The sequence below is a fragment of the Diplotaxodon limnothrissa genome, linkage group LG8 (genome assembly GCF_057381915.1).
Source record: "Diplotaxodon limnothrissa isolate DT_005_m linkage group LG8, D_limnothrissa_male_GT1.1, whole genome shotgun sequence".
Classification (NCBI taxonomy): Eukaryota; Metazoa; Chordata; class Actinopteri; order Cichliformes; family Cichlidae; genus Diplotaxodon; species Diplotaxodon limnothrissa.
Window position 1 is genome coordinate 25490772 of NC_140603.1, and position 18344 is coordinate 25509115.

An 18344-nucleotide genomic window follows, 5' to 3' on the forward strand; every position below is an offset into this window, starting at 1 on the left:
TGGGTCACAGCCCAACCTCAGGCAACCACTGGCTCCACTTTAGCCATTCTGTGTCGTTTTAGCTCCTGTGACATTCCACAATGGGTCATTTTTCACCTTTTCTTTCAGCGACAACCTGTTCTCCATCCCGCCCCACCTCACTAGCACCGCTTACAATCACCATCAGCGTGTGCAACTGTTGCTGATAGCATACCAGCCTCGCACATCTCAGCATCACCTATTCGTTATGCACGGCACTGCTGCCTCAACAGAAAGGAGTGGTGCAAAGTTCCATTTTCTCCAGGCTATTTATTTAATGGATAATGCAAGGGACGTAAAATGGAAATCACGCATTCGACCATGGCTTTAACACTGGCTCCTCCCTGCCTGCCTTCCTGAACTGCATTCATTCTCACACCAGATGAACATAAATCATTTTGGTAACTTGCTATTACCAAGCTCATTATTTATTCTCCTGGATGTTTAAGGGGAAGAATAAAAAAATATATAAAATATTTAAAGCTCCTAGATGTGAGGAAGGGAACATAACCTTCATCTGCTGCTGTCTGTGTCGGTCTGGCACTAAAATTAAGAGGAAAAAAACGAAAAGATTGTGTGAGCATGTACATGTCAAAAGAAGTGATAAGGGAGAGCATTCATATATGCTAATCCCTGCCCCTCTCTGCTTCTTCTGTGGTGGCAGTGCAACGCAGAGGGTGCAAGCTGTGCTGGTGTGCTCTCCTTGTGGTTTGGCACAGCGATGAGGAGAGCAATGTGATGTGCCAGGCGCTTTGTATTCTAAGCCTGGGAGTAGAGGGATGGAGGCAGGAAGAAGGGGGGGAGGAGGGAGAAAATGAAATAGGAAGAGGAGACAGGGAGGAAGAGAGCACAGAGACAGTGTAATCACTTTTACACCCCCCGATACTGCTGTCCGCCTGACACTTGACTCTTACCCCAAGCCTTTTCTGCACTCCCCTCTACAATATCTCACACTGTCTGTGTGCCTTTCCCTTTTTACTCAGTCTAAACAGAAACTTGAGCTCACACGTTTTGGAAGTATTGCTTTTGTCCAGGTCTGTTTTGCTATCTTGTAACTTTTTTTGTTAATTTAGGTAAGCTTAGTTTCCATGTGCTTCCAGAGCTTTTTAAAGTGAACTCAAATATTTGGGTTTCATTATGTTCAAACTATCAAATTTCATATGGAAATTATGTTTTACTGCCTTTTGCCCCCTCCTGCGTATAGGTCCTGAGACAAAGCAGTGTAAGAAAATGAATGCGGTTCTGTACGATGGCATCTGAAACCAACACCGGCTCTCTGCTGTGAGGTAGTCCTAAATGTCTGAGAGAAAAATACAATGATGTTCTGAGTTCACAGCGAAACAATCTGCTAGCCTGTCTACTCCAGCTCTGTTGGCTGAGATTCTACCTGACTAATTTTGGCTTCTCTATATGCTTGCATTTGAACAGAACAATGACTCCTTTTCAGAAGTTGTTCTATTTTAGAAAATCCCAGGCGGTTTACAGTCAGAGTTCTCAGAAGTATGCCAACAAGACTCAGACTTGGGTTTTCAACCTGTCAAGTTCTTACTTTAATTGTGGATGTGGTACAGTATGATGTTGAGTTCAGTTATCCCACTGTATTATCGTCTGTGCATCGATGTGCTTACCTGTGCAGTGGGCATGAGATGAAAATGCTGTTAAAGATTAAAGCAGACTCGCTTAAGAGTTTTCAGGATGCATGAGACATCTTCACAAGCTTTTCATCTTGAGTGGTTAAAGTGAGCAAACTGTCTAATGCAGAACCAACAACACACATGCACACTTAACCACAGTCCTGGCCACACCCAGCTCTTCCTCATTTCTTCCCTTTCTCTTGCCCCTTGATTAAATCTCTTTTTCCCCTAAAGTTCAAGTCTTGTCTGTACAACTAAAACCTAATTTTATCCCTCTATAGTTTTCTAAAAACTGATCAAAAGAACTGATCAGCACTAACTCACATATTCTTCCATGATGAGGTACATGCCTTTTTTTTTAAAAATCAAACCCTCATATACTAATTGTGTATTCATCTGTGGCTGAAGGTAGTGCCTAACTAATGCATTTTGCAAGGAAAAAAAAAAAGAGTGCAGAGCTACTTTACTTAGATATTAAAGGACTTTGGACTGAGAGCCACAGAGTCGGAAAGCTGGTAACTGATGAGAGATAAAAGCATTGTTACATTGGCAGATGTATCCTCAAATTTGAATGATAAACAGCCACACAGCCTTCTTAAATGCTCTATAGGCAACCATGACACTAATCATTCATATGCAAGATCCCCGCTGGGTGTTAGTGGACTGTTCTGGTGAAACATAAGCCAAATCAAGACATACTACCATGTGTATTACAGTATAATGGGAAACAGATGTGGGGCAAAACTTAAAAGGATTAAAAGTAGCTCAGAAGTTTTAATTGTTCAACTGCCAGAGTTTGAAATAAGCTCCAGTTTATCAAGCCCCAACTGTCCCTAGACATTTATGCTAGAAAAAGTGTTAGGTAAGGGTTACAATACACACTGACAAAAGTTATGATAATTAATATGAGAATAGACATACAGTACACATACAAAAAAATAGTATTAGCAATGAAAAGACAGTATCAGTGCAGAAGAAGCATTTTCTAGTGTAGGCCAAATAAGCTTTTAAGTTCCTCAGTGTTTAGGGGGACTACCCGGTAGGTGGACTGATATACACTGCTCATAAAAATAAAGGGAACACTTAAACAACACAATGTAACTTCAAGTCAAACTTTTGTGAAATCAAACTGTCCACCTAAGAAGCAACACTGATTGACAATCAATTTCACATGCTGTTGTGCAAATGGAATAGACAACAGGCATGCAAGACATCCCCAATAAAGGAGTGTTTCTGCAGGTGGTGACCACAGGACCTATGCTTTCTGACTGATGTTTTGGTCACTTTTGAGTGCTGGTGGCGATTTCACTCTAGTATGAGATGGAGTCTACAACCCACACAAGTGGCTCAGGTAGTGCAGCTCATCCAGGATGGCACATCAATGCAAACTGTGGCAAGAAGGTTTGCTGTGTCTCTCAACGTTGTGTCCAGAGGATGGAGGCACTACCAGAAGACAGGCCAGTACATCAGGAGATGTGGAGGAGGCCGTAGGAGGGCAACAACCCCCTAGCATGACCGCTACCTCCGCCTTTGTGCAAGGAGGAACCGGAGGAGCACTGCCAGAGGGGTGGCATGAGGGCCCGAGGTCCACAGGTGGGAGTTGTGCTTACGGCCCAACACCGTGCAGGACGTTTGGCATTTGCCAGAGAACACCAAGACTGGCAACTTTGCCACTGGCACCCTCTGCTCTTCACAGATGAAAGCAGGTTCACACTGAGCACATATGACAGACGTGACAGTCTGGAGACGCCGTGGAGAACGTTCTGCTGCCTGCAACGTCCTCCAGCATGACCTGTTTGGCAGTGAGTCAGTAATGGTGTGGGGTGGCATTTCTTCGGAGGGGCTGCACAGCCCTCCATGTGCTCGCCTGCGGTAGCCTGACTGCCATTCGGTACTCACATTTGAGAAAGGAAAGGGTTGCTGTTATGGCAACTCCCCCAAAAGTCTTGGTGGAACCTCAGGAGCCTCCTACTTTAGCTTGTTTTTAACCCGTGTCGCGAGACTTCAGTGAATCTAGTGGTAATGCCAGACTTAAGGTTCATCTAGCTCGCCTCCGGCTGGAAGCACGGGAAGGGCAGCCAGTGCGTAAAGCAGAGTTTGATCTCAAACTCCAGATTTGCCAGTTGGAGATAGAAGCTGGAGAAGGAAGTCAAGCAGCTTCACATCACAATCAAAGATTTCGAAAGTTTGGTTACCAGTCAGCAGTCTGAGAAGACAAAATGAAATAACAAGGCCATCAAGCTGAAATTGAGGACACCCTTATAAAAGGGAATTCACCTGTGGCTAGAGGCAGTTCTCTCCTCCTCCTCCTTGCTAAAGATCATTTGCCACATGCGTTGAGCTGCCCCGGAGCATTTCATTTGTTTGTGTAAAGTTTGTGGTGGGGGTTAGAGGACTAGGTAAGTCTGGGGGACCCTGTACATTTCCTCACGTAGGATGTTTTCTGTTAAACACACTAGGTAAGTAGGTTGGTGCCACCCATGTAATGTTTGAGCAGGGACGTGCAGAGAGGTTTAAAGGGGCGGGTGCTCAAAGTTAAAAAGGGGCACATTGAACCAGGCTGAATAACAACAACACACATTCATCAAGAATCTAATATGGGAAGGGCGGGGCTGTGTTGATCTGAGACTGTAGACATTAAAAAGTCCACAGGAGAGATGGTAGCTGATTAAACAAGTGTCATGAGATAATAACAAAATGCAAAGATTGGTGACAGCGCTTGGAACCATAAGGCAACAAAAAACTGTGACATAAACTCGGCTCTGCCTGTGAATCACTCTTTGCTTCTCTTCTTCCTTCCTTCCCATCATTTCATATATCACTCTCCACTTGCTGTCCATCTGAGAACAAGGCACAACTTGCTATTGCAATAAACTATAATCTAATTATCCACACCTAACAACTCTTGCACTTAATCTATAATAAAATGACAGAAAAATGTTATAGCACTGCCTTTAGTAGCCTCATACAGCGCCTACTGTTTCCTCCTCATGTCCTTACCAGCCATGTCTGCACAATGTTATATCATGAGTAATATTTTTTTAAATCCAGCTAAATAAAACACACACATGCACACACAGTGACATTTTAGACCTTCTTCAGAATACTGTATATACTATGGGCATCATGGTGCTGATCCAGAATCCTTACATTATTATTCATTACTAGAGCTACAATAATAAAGCAATGAGGAGGGGGAAGTAATAAATATGAAATAATGTATTTATGATGATTCCATTTGTTTCACTATCCACTCTGTGCAGGGCAAAGCTTATTACATGTTTAAACTGTAGAGATACAATCATTTTACTGCTGTAAAATCCAACTTTTGTCTTATTTAAAATATAAATCTAATATAATCTGCTTCTTAATGTATGTTTTTTAAAATACAGCTTGTGTTTTTTAATATATTATAATTATAATAATTATTATGTGGACATGCATATTAGATCGTTTTTTAGTGAAATATAATCCCTCCAGAAAGGCAGGAAAAGCCCAGAAACTTACTTTAAAACTAAATATGTTCCCTAAAACGGTGACAGAGCTACAGACCCATGACAGCCTTACACAGGTAGCCAGCAGCTATGACCAGCACTACTTGTGCAGTTAATAAAAGGACAGGTAATGTTTGTCGCGCTGTTGCACACACAGCACGCTCGTTTGTTTCAGTTCGTCAGTTGCAACAAGACAACTTACCAACGTGTACGTAATAAGCTAATACTCCTGTGTGCTACACACTACAGTGTACGCTGTACACCTACTTACTGGTTGTGTCGCATCAGTCTGTGTCTCTGAGTTAACTTGTGTTTCTCCTACAGCTCCGGACCGCAAAAAATGCGCGTGCTCTTTGTGAGCTCATTCCCGGCTCGTAACCAGCGCGTTCTGCCGTCGAGGGCGATCATTGGTTAATAGTGATCATGTGACTGATGCAAGCCAGATCCTTTTATTTAGCAAAACTGTGATTAATAGTTAAATATTATTGTTGAGGGGCACAGACAGGACTCCGCACGCACACACACATAAAAAAATAAATAAAAAATTTTTAAAAGTTGCCTCAACAAAAGGGCACTTTGGGCACTCATCAGGAAAGGGGCGGGTGCTCAAGCCCCTCTAGCCCCCCCCCTCTGCACGTCCCTGTGTTTGAGCTTATTTTGTGAGTTGAGGATTAGGGCTTTGTTTCTTTTGTTTCTCTCTTAAAGTAAAGCTCAGCTTTCTGGGTTTGTCTTTTTGGTGTTTTTCTTCGGCACAACCAAACGCTCACTTTCTCCCCCACATTGTTGTATGGCTTTGAGACTTTTTTTTGTTGAGAAATTAACCATTAAAACTCTTTTGCTACAACAGTTGTACTGACCTATTGAAGTTGTTGTGTTACCCCCTCCTGCCAACGAGAAGGCATAACACAAGATTGTCATATCTCTGTTAAGACTCAGAACTTGGTCAGCCTATTTTTTCCCCCTTTTATTTTAGAAATATCAGTATCTATATTAGTCTTATCCCATTTCGGCTCTACTACACAGGTCTATAAACAGCTGCCAAAACATATTTGGTGACTGATTTTAGAATTTTTTTTATTTTAATTGTATTTTTTTTAAGCACATCTAGCTAAAGGGCCAGTGACCTCATGCCATCGTAAAAAGTCGGTCTGTCGATCGAGAAGTAATACTGCTCAGAGTATTGGAAGAGTATTGGTGAAACTTGCAGGGATCACCTAATGGGTCTATACCCAAATTGTGGTCAACAATCGCTAAATCCCAACTGTGTCATTGATGTTCTGCTTATCTTTATCTAGCATGGGGGTCCTCCCAGAAGGCTGACCAGTTACAGCATCAATTCAGATTTTAAGACAGTCTCAAGCCCTGCTGTCTGTTTTGGGATGCAGTTTGTTCACTGTAATCTGGAGTCTCAGTCCAACTAGTGCTTGCAGCAAATTTATATGCAAGCTCACCAAGACTGCAGAGCAGAACAAGGATGACTGTTGCCAGCTGCAGTCCAGAAGGATGGCGGTGGGGTCTGTCTGTAGGACTCACTGGGGAAGCGCCTGAATATTTTACTCAGATTTTTTAATTTGTCACAAAATGCTCAGCATTGAAATGTTGGCACGAAACTTCCTTATATAGTATTCATTAATAATTCATCTAAGAAAGCATCAGTGTGTCTTCTCAGACGCATGAACACACCTTTACATCTGCCACAACTTGAATCTAGTTCTTTGGGAAACACTACACAATGATCAGAGTTTGATGACCAAGTGGTGTTCCTGTACGCGAAACATCTTAATGTCACGTTTCCTTACAATGGTAACTATAATGAAACTGTCATCTCTCGTTACAAGGCTGTTTTTTGATGATAAAGAAAGGGCCATGCCCAAAAGGAGTAAGGTATATAGAGAAGAGAAAATGAATTTATAGAGCCGTTTCTCGATTGTAGGCCGCAAATTAAAAACCTTTTACAAATGTAAATTTTTGAGTGAGCTCCAGAAATGCTCAGGAAATTTAGCATTGTTGTATCTATGCCTTCGCAAACAGAAAGGATTGTCTTTTTGCCAATCCAATGTATTTGTCGTTGTGTTCATAGAAGGGTCTGTAGTTATCAGAGTTTAGCCTTTATATGTTCAAATCACAAGCCTTTGTCTGTTTTCTGTGTCGTAATATCTGAACTAATTTTTTCTGCAAGAGCAGCATGGAGGCATGCAGGCGGGATCTCTGCCAGCAAAGATGTGGCTTGTAACAGCTCTCTTTTTAGTGACAGTCTATGGCATATTCAGCATCCTCAAATGTTTATATTGAATGTTTCAGAAGCTTGAAAATCACCATGGCAATGGTTCCAAAGACAAAAGCCCTAGCCTTTTGTCATGGGTAATTATCACAGAGTAGGCCCCTTAAAGCCTTCCATTTGGCTCTGAACAAATTCACATTTAATTTTGCTCTCATGCATTTGACACAGGGCTTTTTTGTATTCAAATCAGGCTTAGATGTAGAATTTAAATATTGACTGAAATGAGTTCTGTTTGACGCAAGTAGTTCTTTCTGCTTTTTCTTTCTCCAGATTATTTCGATATTTGGAACCATGGAGAAGGGATAAGAAGGGCTATAGAAAGGCCACTTGAAATTTCCTAACGAAGCCACCTTCCCCATATAAGTGAACATTCGAAAACACAATACCTTGAAAATGAGCTTTGGTATTAAACCCAAGTTTAGGTGTCTTATCTCCCACTAGCTGCTGAGTCTCTAAAAGCTGACTTAGCAGAATGAAGAATAACTGCGAGCTTTTGCCAAAGCCGATCCCACTGAAGTGTCATTTCCACACGCTCTGTTTTAAACTCCATGTAACTTCAAATAAGTAGGTCAGAGAAATATGAAAAAAAGTGCTGTGGGGGAATCGACTCAGAGCTACATACAATGTGATGACATTATGTACAATATAGAGATACATCTTAGGTTATATTTAATGGTTAGGTTCTCCAGCAATTTGGTTTAATTGAACATGAATCACTAAATGCAAAATTAAGCCCCATGTCTGTTGGCTGCTCTCAGTTTGTGTTGGTTTTTCAGGCTCTCAAAGCAATAATCAGAATTGGTTCCACATCACCCAGCTGCTTCGGACGCAAACTTTAATTTTACAAACCAAAAATTTCTTGTTATAGGAAAAAGGTTGTGGTTTGGATTAAAATATACCCCTTCATAGCATTGATCATTAACTTACCCGGTGTGTTTAATTGTGACATTGGGGGGTCTTTTTATAAACTTCTATGTGATGATTGGAAATGAGACCCATTTCAGAATGGCCTTTATCCAGTACATGACATCACCACAGGGCACATGCGCATCTGCCAGGAGAAGTAGAATGACTGGCTAGAACCATGAGGAGACATGTAAAGTTTTGTCTTAATGTTATAAAATTATAAAGAGAAATTACACTATTTGTATATAAAGTGTAAACTAATTAAAGAGTGAGAAATCTTTACGTGCATTAACCTTTGTTTTTATTTTATTTTCATTTCATCACAATGTTCAACCTTTTTGCTTAACCTGGACTAGCAGCACAACAGAAATAAATTTTTTGACAAGTTAATTCAACCTTGTCTTTGATTCAGATTGTAATAGCTCAACAATTAGAATATGCATATAAAGATATACAAGCATTTGAAAAAGGAAAATCAAGTATATCTCATGATTCAAAAGCTTAAAGAAAACATTGGCAACAATAACTTGAAGAAATCATTTATGTTTCGAGTTTCCAGGAATTTTTATGCAGATCTCTTTTAAGGTCCGGCCGCAGCAGGTTTGAGGTCTGGGCCATTTCCACACGTTGATTCTTCTCTTTTTTTAGCCATTCTGTTGTAGAGTTATCAGTGTACTTGAGATCATTGTCCTGCCTTTTACCCTGTTTCAGCCCAGCTTTAGCGGCCTCTTAGATTGCCTCACGTTTAACTCTAAAGTACTTTGGTATACAGGAGTTCATGTAGGCGTGTGAGTGTGACTGCAAAACAAGAACAAATAATCATTCCTCGACCACTGTGATTGACATTTGGTATTATATTTGTGAAGTGTGTTTTGATATGCTGTGTTTGGTTTTTGCAAAACATAGTGCTGTGCATTATGTTTAGATATCGCTACATTGGTCTCATCTGTCCAAAAGACAGACAAAAGTCTTCTGGTTTGGTCAGATGCAAACCAAAGCTGTGCTACCTTGCTCTTTTGCTCCTTGCTCAAGAGGCTTTTCTCCTGTCAGCAGTTCTAAAAAAAGCCGTACCTGTTAACTCTTTCTCTAATTACATTGTCATGCTAACTGCGGCCTGTGGAGTCTGAGATGTAGCTCTTGGTCTTATTGCGATTTTTCTAAGCATTGCTTGAGTTGACTTTGCTAGGGTGTTCAGCCCTGTTAAGATTTTGGCATTGTTTTAACATACACACCTGAGTTCTCTGAATAAGTAAACTGCCCAAACCTCTGCTTTTATAGGTGCTCACACATGCTGAGGATCAGTTAATCAAGTGCATTTGATTACGAGCACCTGGCTGCAATTTATTCTCTTAATCTCTATAGACGCTGCAACAGTTTATGTAGTTTTTTTTAGAGGTCTGCACATAGTCCTGTCAAACCTTTGTTTTTCACCTTACTGTATAGAAGAATAAAACACTAGCAGACAGATTATAAGTCAGCATGTGGATAAGCCATCCTACCTAAATGAGTTTATATGGCAATAAAGCAAAAGTGAGTGATCTTCTGTCCTTCATCACCCTGACGCTCATTCATTTCCTTACCTCACCTCCTCTCTGCTCATGTGCAATCTGGATGAAAGGTTCAATAATTCACAAGCTAGTTGCCATAAGGATAAAGCTTATTTTTTCCCCCCATATGCAATAAACTGGAGGACACTCAGCACCAGCGAAAAAAAGAGAGAAGGATTCTGTTAAAAATACTGCTGACAAATTTATAAGAACATATTGCAAAGCTGAGCCTATAAATTTTTTACTAAATCGTATGGTGGTTGTTGTATGGAAAGAAAAAAAAAAGGAGGAAAACCTCACGGCTCAGTAGTAGGGCGAGTGTCCAGCAGAGAGATTTATTTACACAAGATTATATGAAAAAAGAAAAGTTTTTACTACAGTGCATGATACAATATTATTCTTGTAGTCTATTTATAATCAGGTTCACTCAGTAACAACTTGCAGTGGTCTGATTTTTTTTCTTTACAGGCATTATTTATGAGGTCTCTAATATTTAAATGTGTATAACATTTTCCAAGTTCAGCCTGACATTATATGAATTGCAATGGAAATAGGCCAGCATATATTTTTTCAGATTTTATGTATGAGAGTAGAAAAAAAACGTGTTCAAGTGCTTTAACCAGTCTATTTATAGCCAGCGTGACTGGATCTTAAGTTTTTTTGCTTTATTGTTTCACTCACCATCTCCGTTAAGGAGCGGCTGAAAGTTTTATTCTTCAGTTTTTTCAGTGAGAAGTTATTAACAACAAATATTTTTATAGACCTCTTTGATATTAACCAATATTTTTATATTTTAATATTTCAACCTAATTTCCTGCTTTCTTCTCCCCAACAGAGCCACTACATGACTGTTCATATCCCTTTCATCTACTAATTTTCAAGCAGACAGTACATTTCCTATTTTTTAAAAGTTGCCATTTTACTTAATTCATTTAAATTTTTCTTCTTTCCACCATGACGCTGTTATCTTGTGCGTCCCCAGTGTCCTGCAGAGTTTCTTTCCTTTCCGACTTACTCTTTATCAAAACCTTGTCATTTCCCAGCAGAGAATAGTTGACTATGTCCTCCCATTTGTTTTTCCAAGAATAGACTATGCTGTTATCTGGAAATTGTATGTCTCTCAGAATTACTTCCTGCGTCTTACGGTTCCCATGGATCACTTTGGTGTAGCTCTTTATTTATTAGACAGGTGGATAATTTTGATGTAGTCTGTGCTTTTACAAATCATAATCCCAATTGTGTTTTTTCCCTCTTTTTTTTTAGTTGAAATCAGTGTAACCAGCTTCATTATATGAACGTATTTTGGTCAAGAGATTTACTCAAGGATATTTGTGACTGCAGTAAAGAAAAAAAAACACAAAAGAAGGTTAGAAATGATGAAAAATAACTTTTTATTTAAATTAGGAAACTGTCTTTATGTTGAGGGGATGCACACTATAGCATGAATCCCCTGTCTATGACAGGGGTGGGTAACTCCAGGCCTCATGAGTGGTGTGCTGCAGCTTTTAGACATCACCCTGGGTCAACACACCTGAATCAAATGATTAGTTCATTACCAGGCCTCTGGAGAACTTCAAGACATGTTGAGGAGGCAATTTAGCCATTTAAATCAGCTGTGTTGGATCAAGGTCACATCTAAAACCTGCAGGACACCGGCCCTTGAGGCCTGGAGTTGGACACTCCTGGTCTATGAGAAACACAAAACCAGAAATACACACATACACAAAAGTTAACACCTGACCCCCTACTCACACTCGCCCTCTGTTGCCATGGTGAAACAAAGTGAGGTCTTAAAACTGTAAGTGCAGGGAGCCAGGCAAAAGTGACATTATATGGGATTATTCTAAATCCAATAGAGGGGGGAAAAAGGATCAGGTAGATCCTTCAGGACCTGGGATTTAAAAGGACAATAATTCTGACTGGGACTTGCTGGGAGGATAACACCTGTAATCTCTCCATGATAAGTAGTTGTATTTCTTACACCAAACCTTCTGGAGCTGAAAAATTAGGGCAAATGCAGAAATTCTAAAACTGTATTTCCTCAAACAGCCACTAGAGACTGGCTTCAGAACCAGGTTTACTACCAGTTATGATAGAGCTTCAGTTTAAAATTCTCAAATTTAGAATAGTAGTAAACATATTAATGCCTTGGCATGAACAAGTCTGCACCTTTTTTAAGTGAATGACATTCTAATATTGTTTCATGTGTATGCTAGCAGGTATCAACTGAGCTAGTTAATATCAAATTAAAGCTAGCTAAACTTGACTTAAACTTCATCCTCTTGAACAAAAGTGTTTGCTTATGGCTCCGTAAAACACTTGTTCTTTAACTCTGTACAGAACTGGTGCTATATGAATAAAATAAATTAATTTAAGATATGATATCATGTGGGTACTCCCATCCTTTATATACAGTTCTTGATTAGCCTCCACTTAGTAAAGTCTGAAACATTTTACTTCACACTACTACCATTAAACATTTCATTAATACTAAGGGAGGTGATCCGGAGTTTAAAGAAAACATTATTTTGCCATTCATTGTTTTTCCTATGGGATCTTAGAGAAATTTGCACAACAACATCCCGCCTCACGAGTTTCCTCTCGGATGCCTTTATGTTGTCAGCCTTGCCAGCGATTACAGCCCGCAGGGCAGGTAAAGGGCTGTGTTGTTGCAGAAGGTTGACAGAGAAGAAAAGCTCTGGGCTCAAAGGAATGGGCCTTCCCCTCACCGCACAGCAGCCATTACTCTAAATCACCCCCCTTTTTCCTCCTCCTCCTTCTTTATCCCTGACCTCCGTTAGAATTCACTGACCTGGAAAATATCTGGTGAGTCCAAGCCACCAAGAGCGGCACTGGCCCTAGCGTCGCCTGCAAACAGAAGAAATATTGAGCCAATTACAAGATTATTATCTGGTGGTAGTGGCAGGGGAACACAGTGGGAGTGTATTTATGCCTGCCAGTGCTCCCTGCTGAAAGAGGAAAAATGAATCAGAGGCTTTTGGGAGAGAAGTGGACAGTACTCATTCCCACTTGCCTTTATTTCTTTACAACTCCCGTTTATTAACAGACTTTGGCTCCCATCCAAGCCCCTTTCTAAAAGGTCAAAGATAACACCAGGAAATGGCCCTTTTGGAGCTGATAGTTTGTTAGTATTTTCACCTGGCTAATTCATATGCCGTGCTGTCATATTGTGTGTGCACCTGATTTACAGTAAATATGACCTATGACACATTCAGACTTTTTTTCACCATTTATTTAAGAGACATGAGTCACAGCCTGGATATGAGGGCAGAGCTGAGTCGGTTTGCAAGTGTAATTTGTTCAGCAGGGAAGGGAAAGCATTGATGCATCAGGCCCTTTATTCCAAAGTGGTTGCTTTATAGACAAGCTTACAAAGGGCACATTTAGTGATCTACTGCCTGTTACTGTGTACATTGGATTTGGTTTTTTAATAGGGAATAGAGTTTCCTGAAAGAATCCTGGCCTCTCTTTCCAGCTAGTTAGTTCCATATGAGAGGAATGACGTACATTTACAACTTGTATGATGTTCTGTCATGTCTACAAACTGTTTGTTTGTCATCTTCTAAACATTGTAGTCAGCCTTTGTATTTTTTCTTGTTTTGTCTTCTGTACTCAAACGTATGCCAAAGCATTGAATTTGATTTAAAGGGAAGCCTGGGTTTGCGTGCTCCGTTTCGTATTTCATTTTGGGTCTGCATCTTGTTTCACAAGTCGATCCCACTGCCTGCGTTTCATGCGTCAGTATGCTTAGGGAGTCGTTTTTTAGCAGTGTGATGAAGACATCAAAGCAGAATCTGGAACTGCAGTAAATCTCAAGCACTTGGACGGTTTGTCATCTGTTACATCACCTACCACTGCCAGTAAAGTTTCATTAGAAAGCGCTGCATGCTTCTTCTCTAGAATGGAAAGAAATGTCCTACTACAGTTCCCCTACTGTAAAAAAAAATTATTTCCCCAAGTAAAACTTTAATGTTGAGAATTAAAGTTCTTCTCTTTATATAACTTTACTGTGTATTAGTCACATTATTGGTTAGACCTTTGACAGCTTTGAGGATTTGTTTTGGAGGTCATCACAAGTACAAAATCTGTGACACCACTCCAAGATACACCAGATGAGCATGGATTTTCTTAATGATCTCTGCAAGCACAAAAACATGCCTGATCTACTCGAGTTGCATTGTGGGTAATATAGACAAAAAGAGAATTGGTTGGAATTAAAGTAACAGAAACTGGCTCTGCTGCATCATTTCATATAGATGCAAATCTGGCTGCAGCCTACTGCTTATCCAGAGTTGGGTCACAGTGGCAACAGTCCTTCTCCTCAGTAATGCCCACAAAGCCATGAGATGGATAAACATTTAACTGAGTTCTGGGTTTAGCCTGGGCGTCTGACCTACTAATTGTGCCCTCTAGACTCCCAGGAGAAGTTGCAAAAAGGTAACAAGCGATGGCTTGGTTTCAAACTGCCTCTGCATATTTAGACTTGTTACCTTTACTTGACTCTTTAAAAGTAATTAATTTTAGCCACTTGTAACCACAGTTGCATTCAGTTGGTCGGTACTCAGAGCTCTGAGAGGCACATAAACAAGAACCCATGATAAGTAAAATCCTTTGCTTAGAGTAAATGGTGTAGCTGTGTAAGTTAGCCAAAGCTAAATTTGGGAAAACCTGGAATAAGTGTTCAAATTTCATTTTTCAAACAGAAACAAATATGCTGTTTAATCAGTATTGCATTTTTCAGGTGACTATAAAATTTATATCACTCTGACTACTACTTTATGACGTCTCTATTTTAACTTCCAAACATGGCTGTCTTCATGTAATCTACATTACACCATGCCACATCCCTCCCTGTCTCCGAAAATTCCCCCCACTGTTTCGAGTGGCCTCGCAGCACCACACCACTGCTGTTAGCGCATCGACCACAGGACCAGCTCAACGCACACCATGAAATATGGATGCTTCCTTTAGTACAGACTCATTTCTTTTTCATAACGCAGTAATGTTCTCTTTTGCGTCGGAAACCTGTGAGGACTGCTTTGGAAGGTTGGTGGTTCCCAAATCAGCATGTTCCCGATGTAGGCAGGAAGACATTCTGAGTGTCTGCCTGCATGCCAGCGTCTGGAAGTCCTCTTTTATCAATAAATAGTCTCAATGTTCTCCATCAGTGACTTGTCAGCTCTGCAGCCTTTGTAATCCCTGATGGCATTGATTTTGTTTCAAAGTACTATTATACTGCCTCGCTCTGGACTCTCGGTGCGATGGGGCAGAGCTAATGCGAGAGGAAAGGAGCCTTGTCCGGGATCCTCTTTACACAGCTGTAGGAGAGGTCGCAGTTACTGAGAGGACTCCGGAGGTCAGCTGACGGTCAGTGTTGCAGGAAGATGTCGAGACATCGGTGCACCTGTGTTGACGCTGTTGCTCTTATCGACCACATCCTGCTTGTCCCCACTGTGCTGACCTCGTGAATCGTCCCTCAAAGAGGGGATTCACTCAGGATACTGGATGTGTTTTGACATTGGCCTGAAGGTATTGACTTGTAGCTCTTAGATCCATTTCACCTCACACACTGAGATCAGCCAGCAGCTGTTTTAAAACCTGAGACAACCATAAAGAAAACTGACAATGCCATTCTTGTTCTGTCATTTCGGTGATCCAACCTGCAGCAGCTTTACTCACAAAAACAGTACATTCAGCAGCTTTACCTAGTTTACTGTTTTCATTATGCTTATAGTATGTTTTCTTTTACAACTATTGCTGCATATTATAAAAAAATCTATTCGAAAAGTTTGAGCGTGCACACATTTATTCCAATTTCCATGCACTTTCCTGTACCTGTGCAGATGGCAGATTAATCTAAATCTGAATCTTCAGGCCGTAACAGCGACAGATCCGACAGATCTTTAATGTCTGCACCTGTTATCTGTTCGTTGTCAACCCACCAGTTAGAGCATTTGATCAGAAAGAGCTTGTATTTGTCATTATAAAGAGTAATTGCAAACAGCCCCGAGCAAAAACAGCCATCACGTTCATCTCGGCTAGTGTCTTTTAGAAATGCACTCTGTTTGTTTAGCGCTCCGTCTCGGCAAACATGCCCTCTGTCTTATTTCATACTGTGCATGCTAAACGGAGCATGATTGTATACCAGTGTCTTAGCAAGGATGAAAAACGGTGCCTGTCACATCAGAAATTAAAACGTGCCTACTGTCAGGCAGAAGCTGCACTGTGATTGTATATGTTACTATGTATTTTACTACATGGTATTACACGCAACAGATTCAGTTGTCGAGCACTCTCCAGAAATTTATGAGGACCACCCTCTTTGATGGTCTTCTGTCACAGGTGGGAAACTTCATCTACCTTGGGAACAGGCCGGGCCACTTAGTCGGTGCCAGTCCTTGCTTTACGCAGCAGCCAAGCAGATGAATAATTGACACTTGCATTCTGTACTTTGGTGAATTTTAAAGCTGTATTCTGCAGAGACTCTAAATGGTAGAGGGAGGGTGCGTTAATCATTCATGGGCTGCTTTTACCCACTTTTGCTTAAGGTCGCTGTCCTGAAGGCGGCTGGACAGAAGGAGAGTGGAGGTAGAGAGATGTGAAAGAAAATGGTGAAAAGATGCCATTTATAACTACGACCAAATATTATAATTTCAGGGATTGCTCTAGCTGAACTTTATCACCAGGATTTCATTTCATTTAGGATCAGTATGTGGCTATGCATTGTGTTCAGATTGCTCAAGTGGAACCATTTATATGAGAAATTTTCCAAATTATGCTTGAAATAAACATAATGTTGAACCATATGTGAACCTTGTGAGGAGGAAAAAAAGTCTCCCTATCCACTTGAATGGATTTTTTGGATACTTTTTTTTTCCATTTGTTGAAAAAGAATGGCAAGAAGGTGATCATACTGCGAGGGCATTGAGTATTAATATTTTATAACTGGCATTACCATAGTAGAGGTATAGAGATTGACATTCTCTCTTTTTTGCTCTGGACAAGAGTGAGGAATACCCCCTTTCAAATGCACCCAAGGGAGAGCCCCCTCTTTTATAACCACACCACATCTCTTTACATCCAGAGGCGTTCCTGAAAGCGGAGCTGCGGCAAACCTGCCAATCAACATTTGGTCACGCATGAGAGAAATCCAATAAATAAACTTCTGCAACCAAACTGTTACTAGTGTTATTCTTGATTGATTGGATTCAATGTTTTTGATGACTTAGCTGGAGTTCGTCCAGTTTTAATGTTTATTGTTGTAAGAGCGGTTGTGTAACTGCGACAGTTGCTTAGTAGGTTTCGGTGAAGAGTGCAGGTCAAATAAATATTTCACTTCCTTTTTTCTCTCTCACTATTTTCTCTTCTCAGAGAGCTGATGCCCAAGACCCTGGAGGGTCAAATCACAATGGAGAAAACTCCTAGCTACTTTGTGACCAGGGAAGCTCCTGCCCGAATCTCCGCCATGTCCCGGAACACCAAGCTGATCGTCGTAGTGAGGGATCCTGTCACTAGAGCTATCTCCGACTACACACAGACACTGTCTAAGAAGCCTGACATTCCCTCGTTTGAGAGCCTCACCTTTAAAAACAGGACTACAGGGCTCATTGACACATCATGGAGCGCCATCCAGATTGGCATCTACGCCAAGCACCTGGACAACTGGCTGCAGTACTTCCCCATGGAGCAGATCCTGTTTGTGAGCGGCGAGCGTTTGATCAGCGACCCAGCTGGAGAGCTGGGCCGTGTGCAAGACTTTCTCGGGCTCAAGAGGATCATCACAGACAAACATTTTTATTTCAACCAGACCAAGGGATTCCCGTGTCTGAAGAAAGCAGAAGGCAGCAGCAAGCCCCACTGCCTTGGAAAAACCAAAGGGCGAACCCATCCAAACATTGACCCTGAGGTGGTGCAGAGACTACGAGACTTCTACAGGCCCTTCAACATGAAGTTCTACCAGATGACAGGAAGATTTTTTGGTTGGGATGACTGAATGTTTAGTTTAGTTTTGGTTTTTTCTCGTGAAGTTGAGAACTATCAGACTGCAAAGGATCACAACTGACAGAAAATCAATATAAGATTCTGAGAATAAAGTTTTGTTGTTATGAGAATAAAGTTTTAATTACAATAACATAGTTATTGGGGAAAAAAGGCTACTTTGGCAAAAAAAAAAAGAAAAAAAGTCATGGATAATTCCAAACATATATAATTATCATATTAAATTTAGTTTATTAAAAAAATTATATAGAAATATTTATATTTTAAAAAATATTTTATGACATAAAAACGATTAATTAATTTTTAATAATACTTAATTATTTGAGATATATTTGATTGATAGTACTTTTATTTATAGTAGTCAACCCCCTGCCAAAAACAGGTCACTAGGGAAAAATGTGTGTTCTGCAACCGGTTGGTGAGTGGTTGCCGGAGGTTGCTGGAT

General features: G+C 40.6%; 1 protein-coding gene across 1 annotated transcript in view; it reads left to right on the forward strand.

The window, feature by feature from the left end:
- Positions 1–17894, forward strand: part of LOC146626998 (heparan sulfate glucosamine 3-O-sulfotransferase 3A1-like) — a 37926-nt gene extending 20032 nt beyond the window's left edge. The window contains exon 2 of the mRNA XM_085360969.1: positions 17273–17894. Coding sequence (XP_085217095.1) covers positions 17273–17894 — 622 coding nt within the window. The remainder of the gene's footprint in view (positions 1–17272) is intronic.
- The last annotated feature ends 450 nt before the right edge of the window (positions 17895–18344 follow it).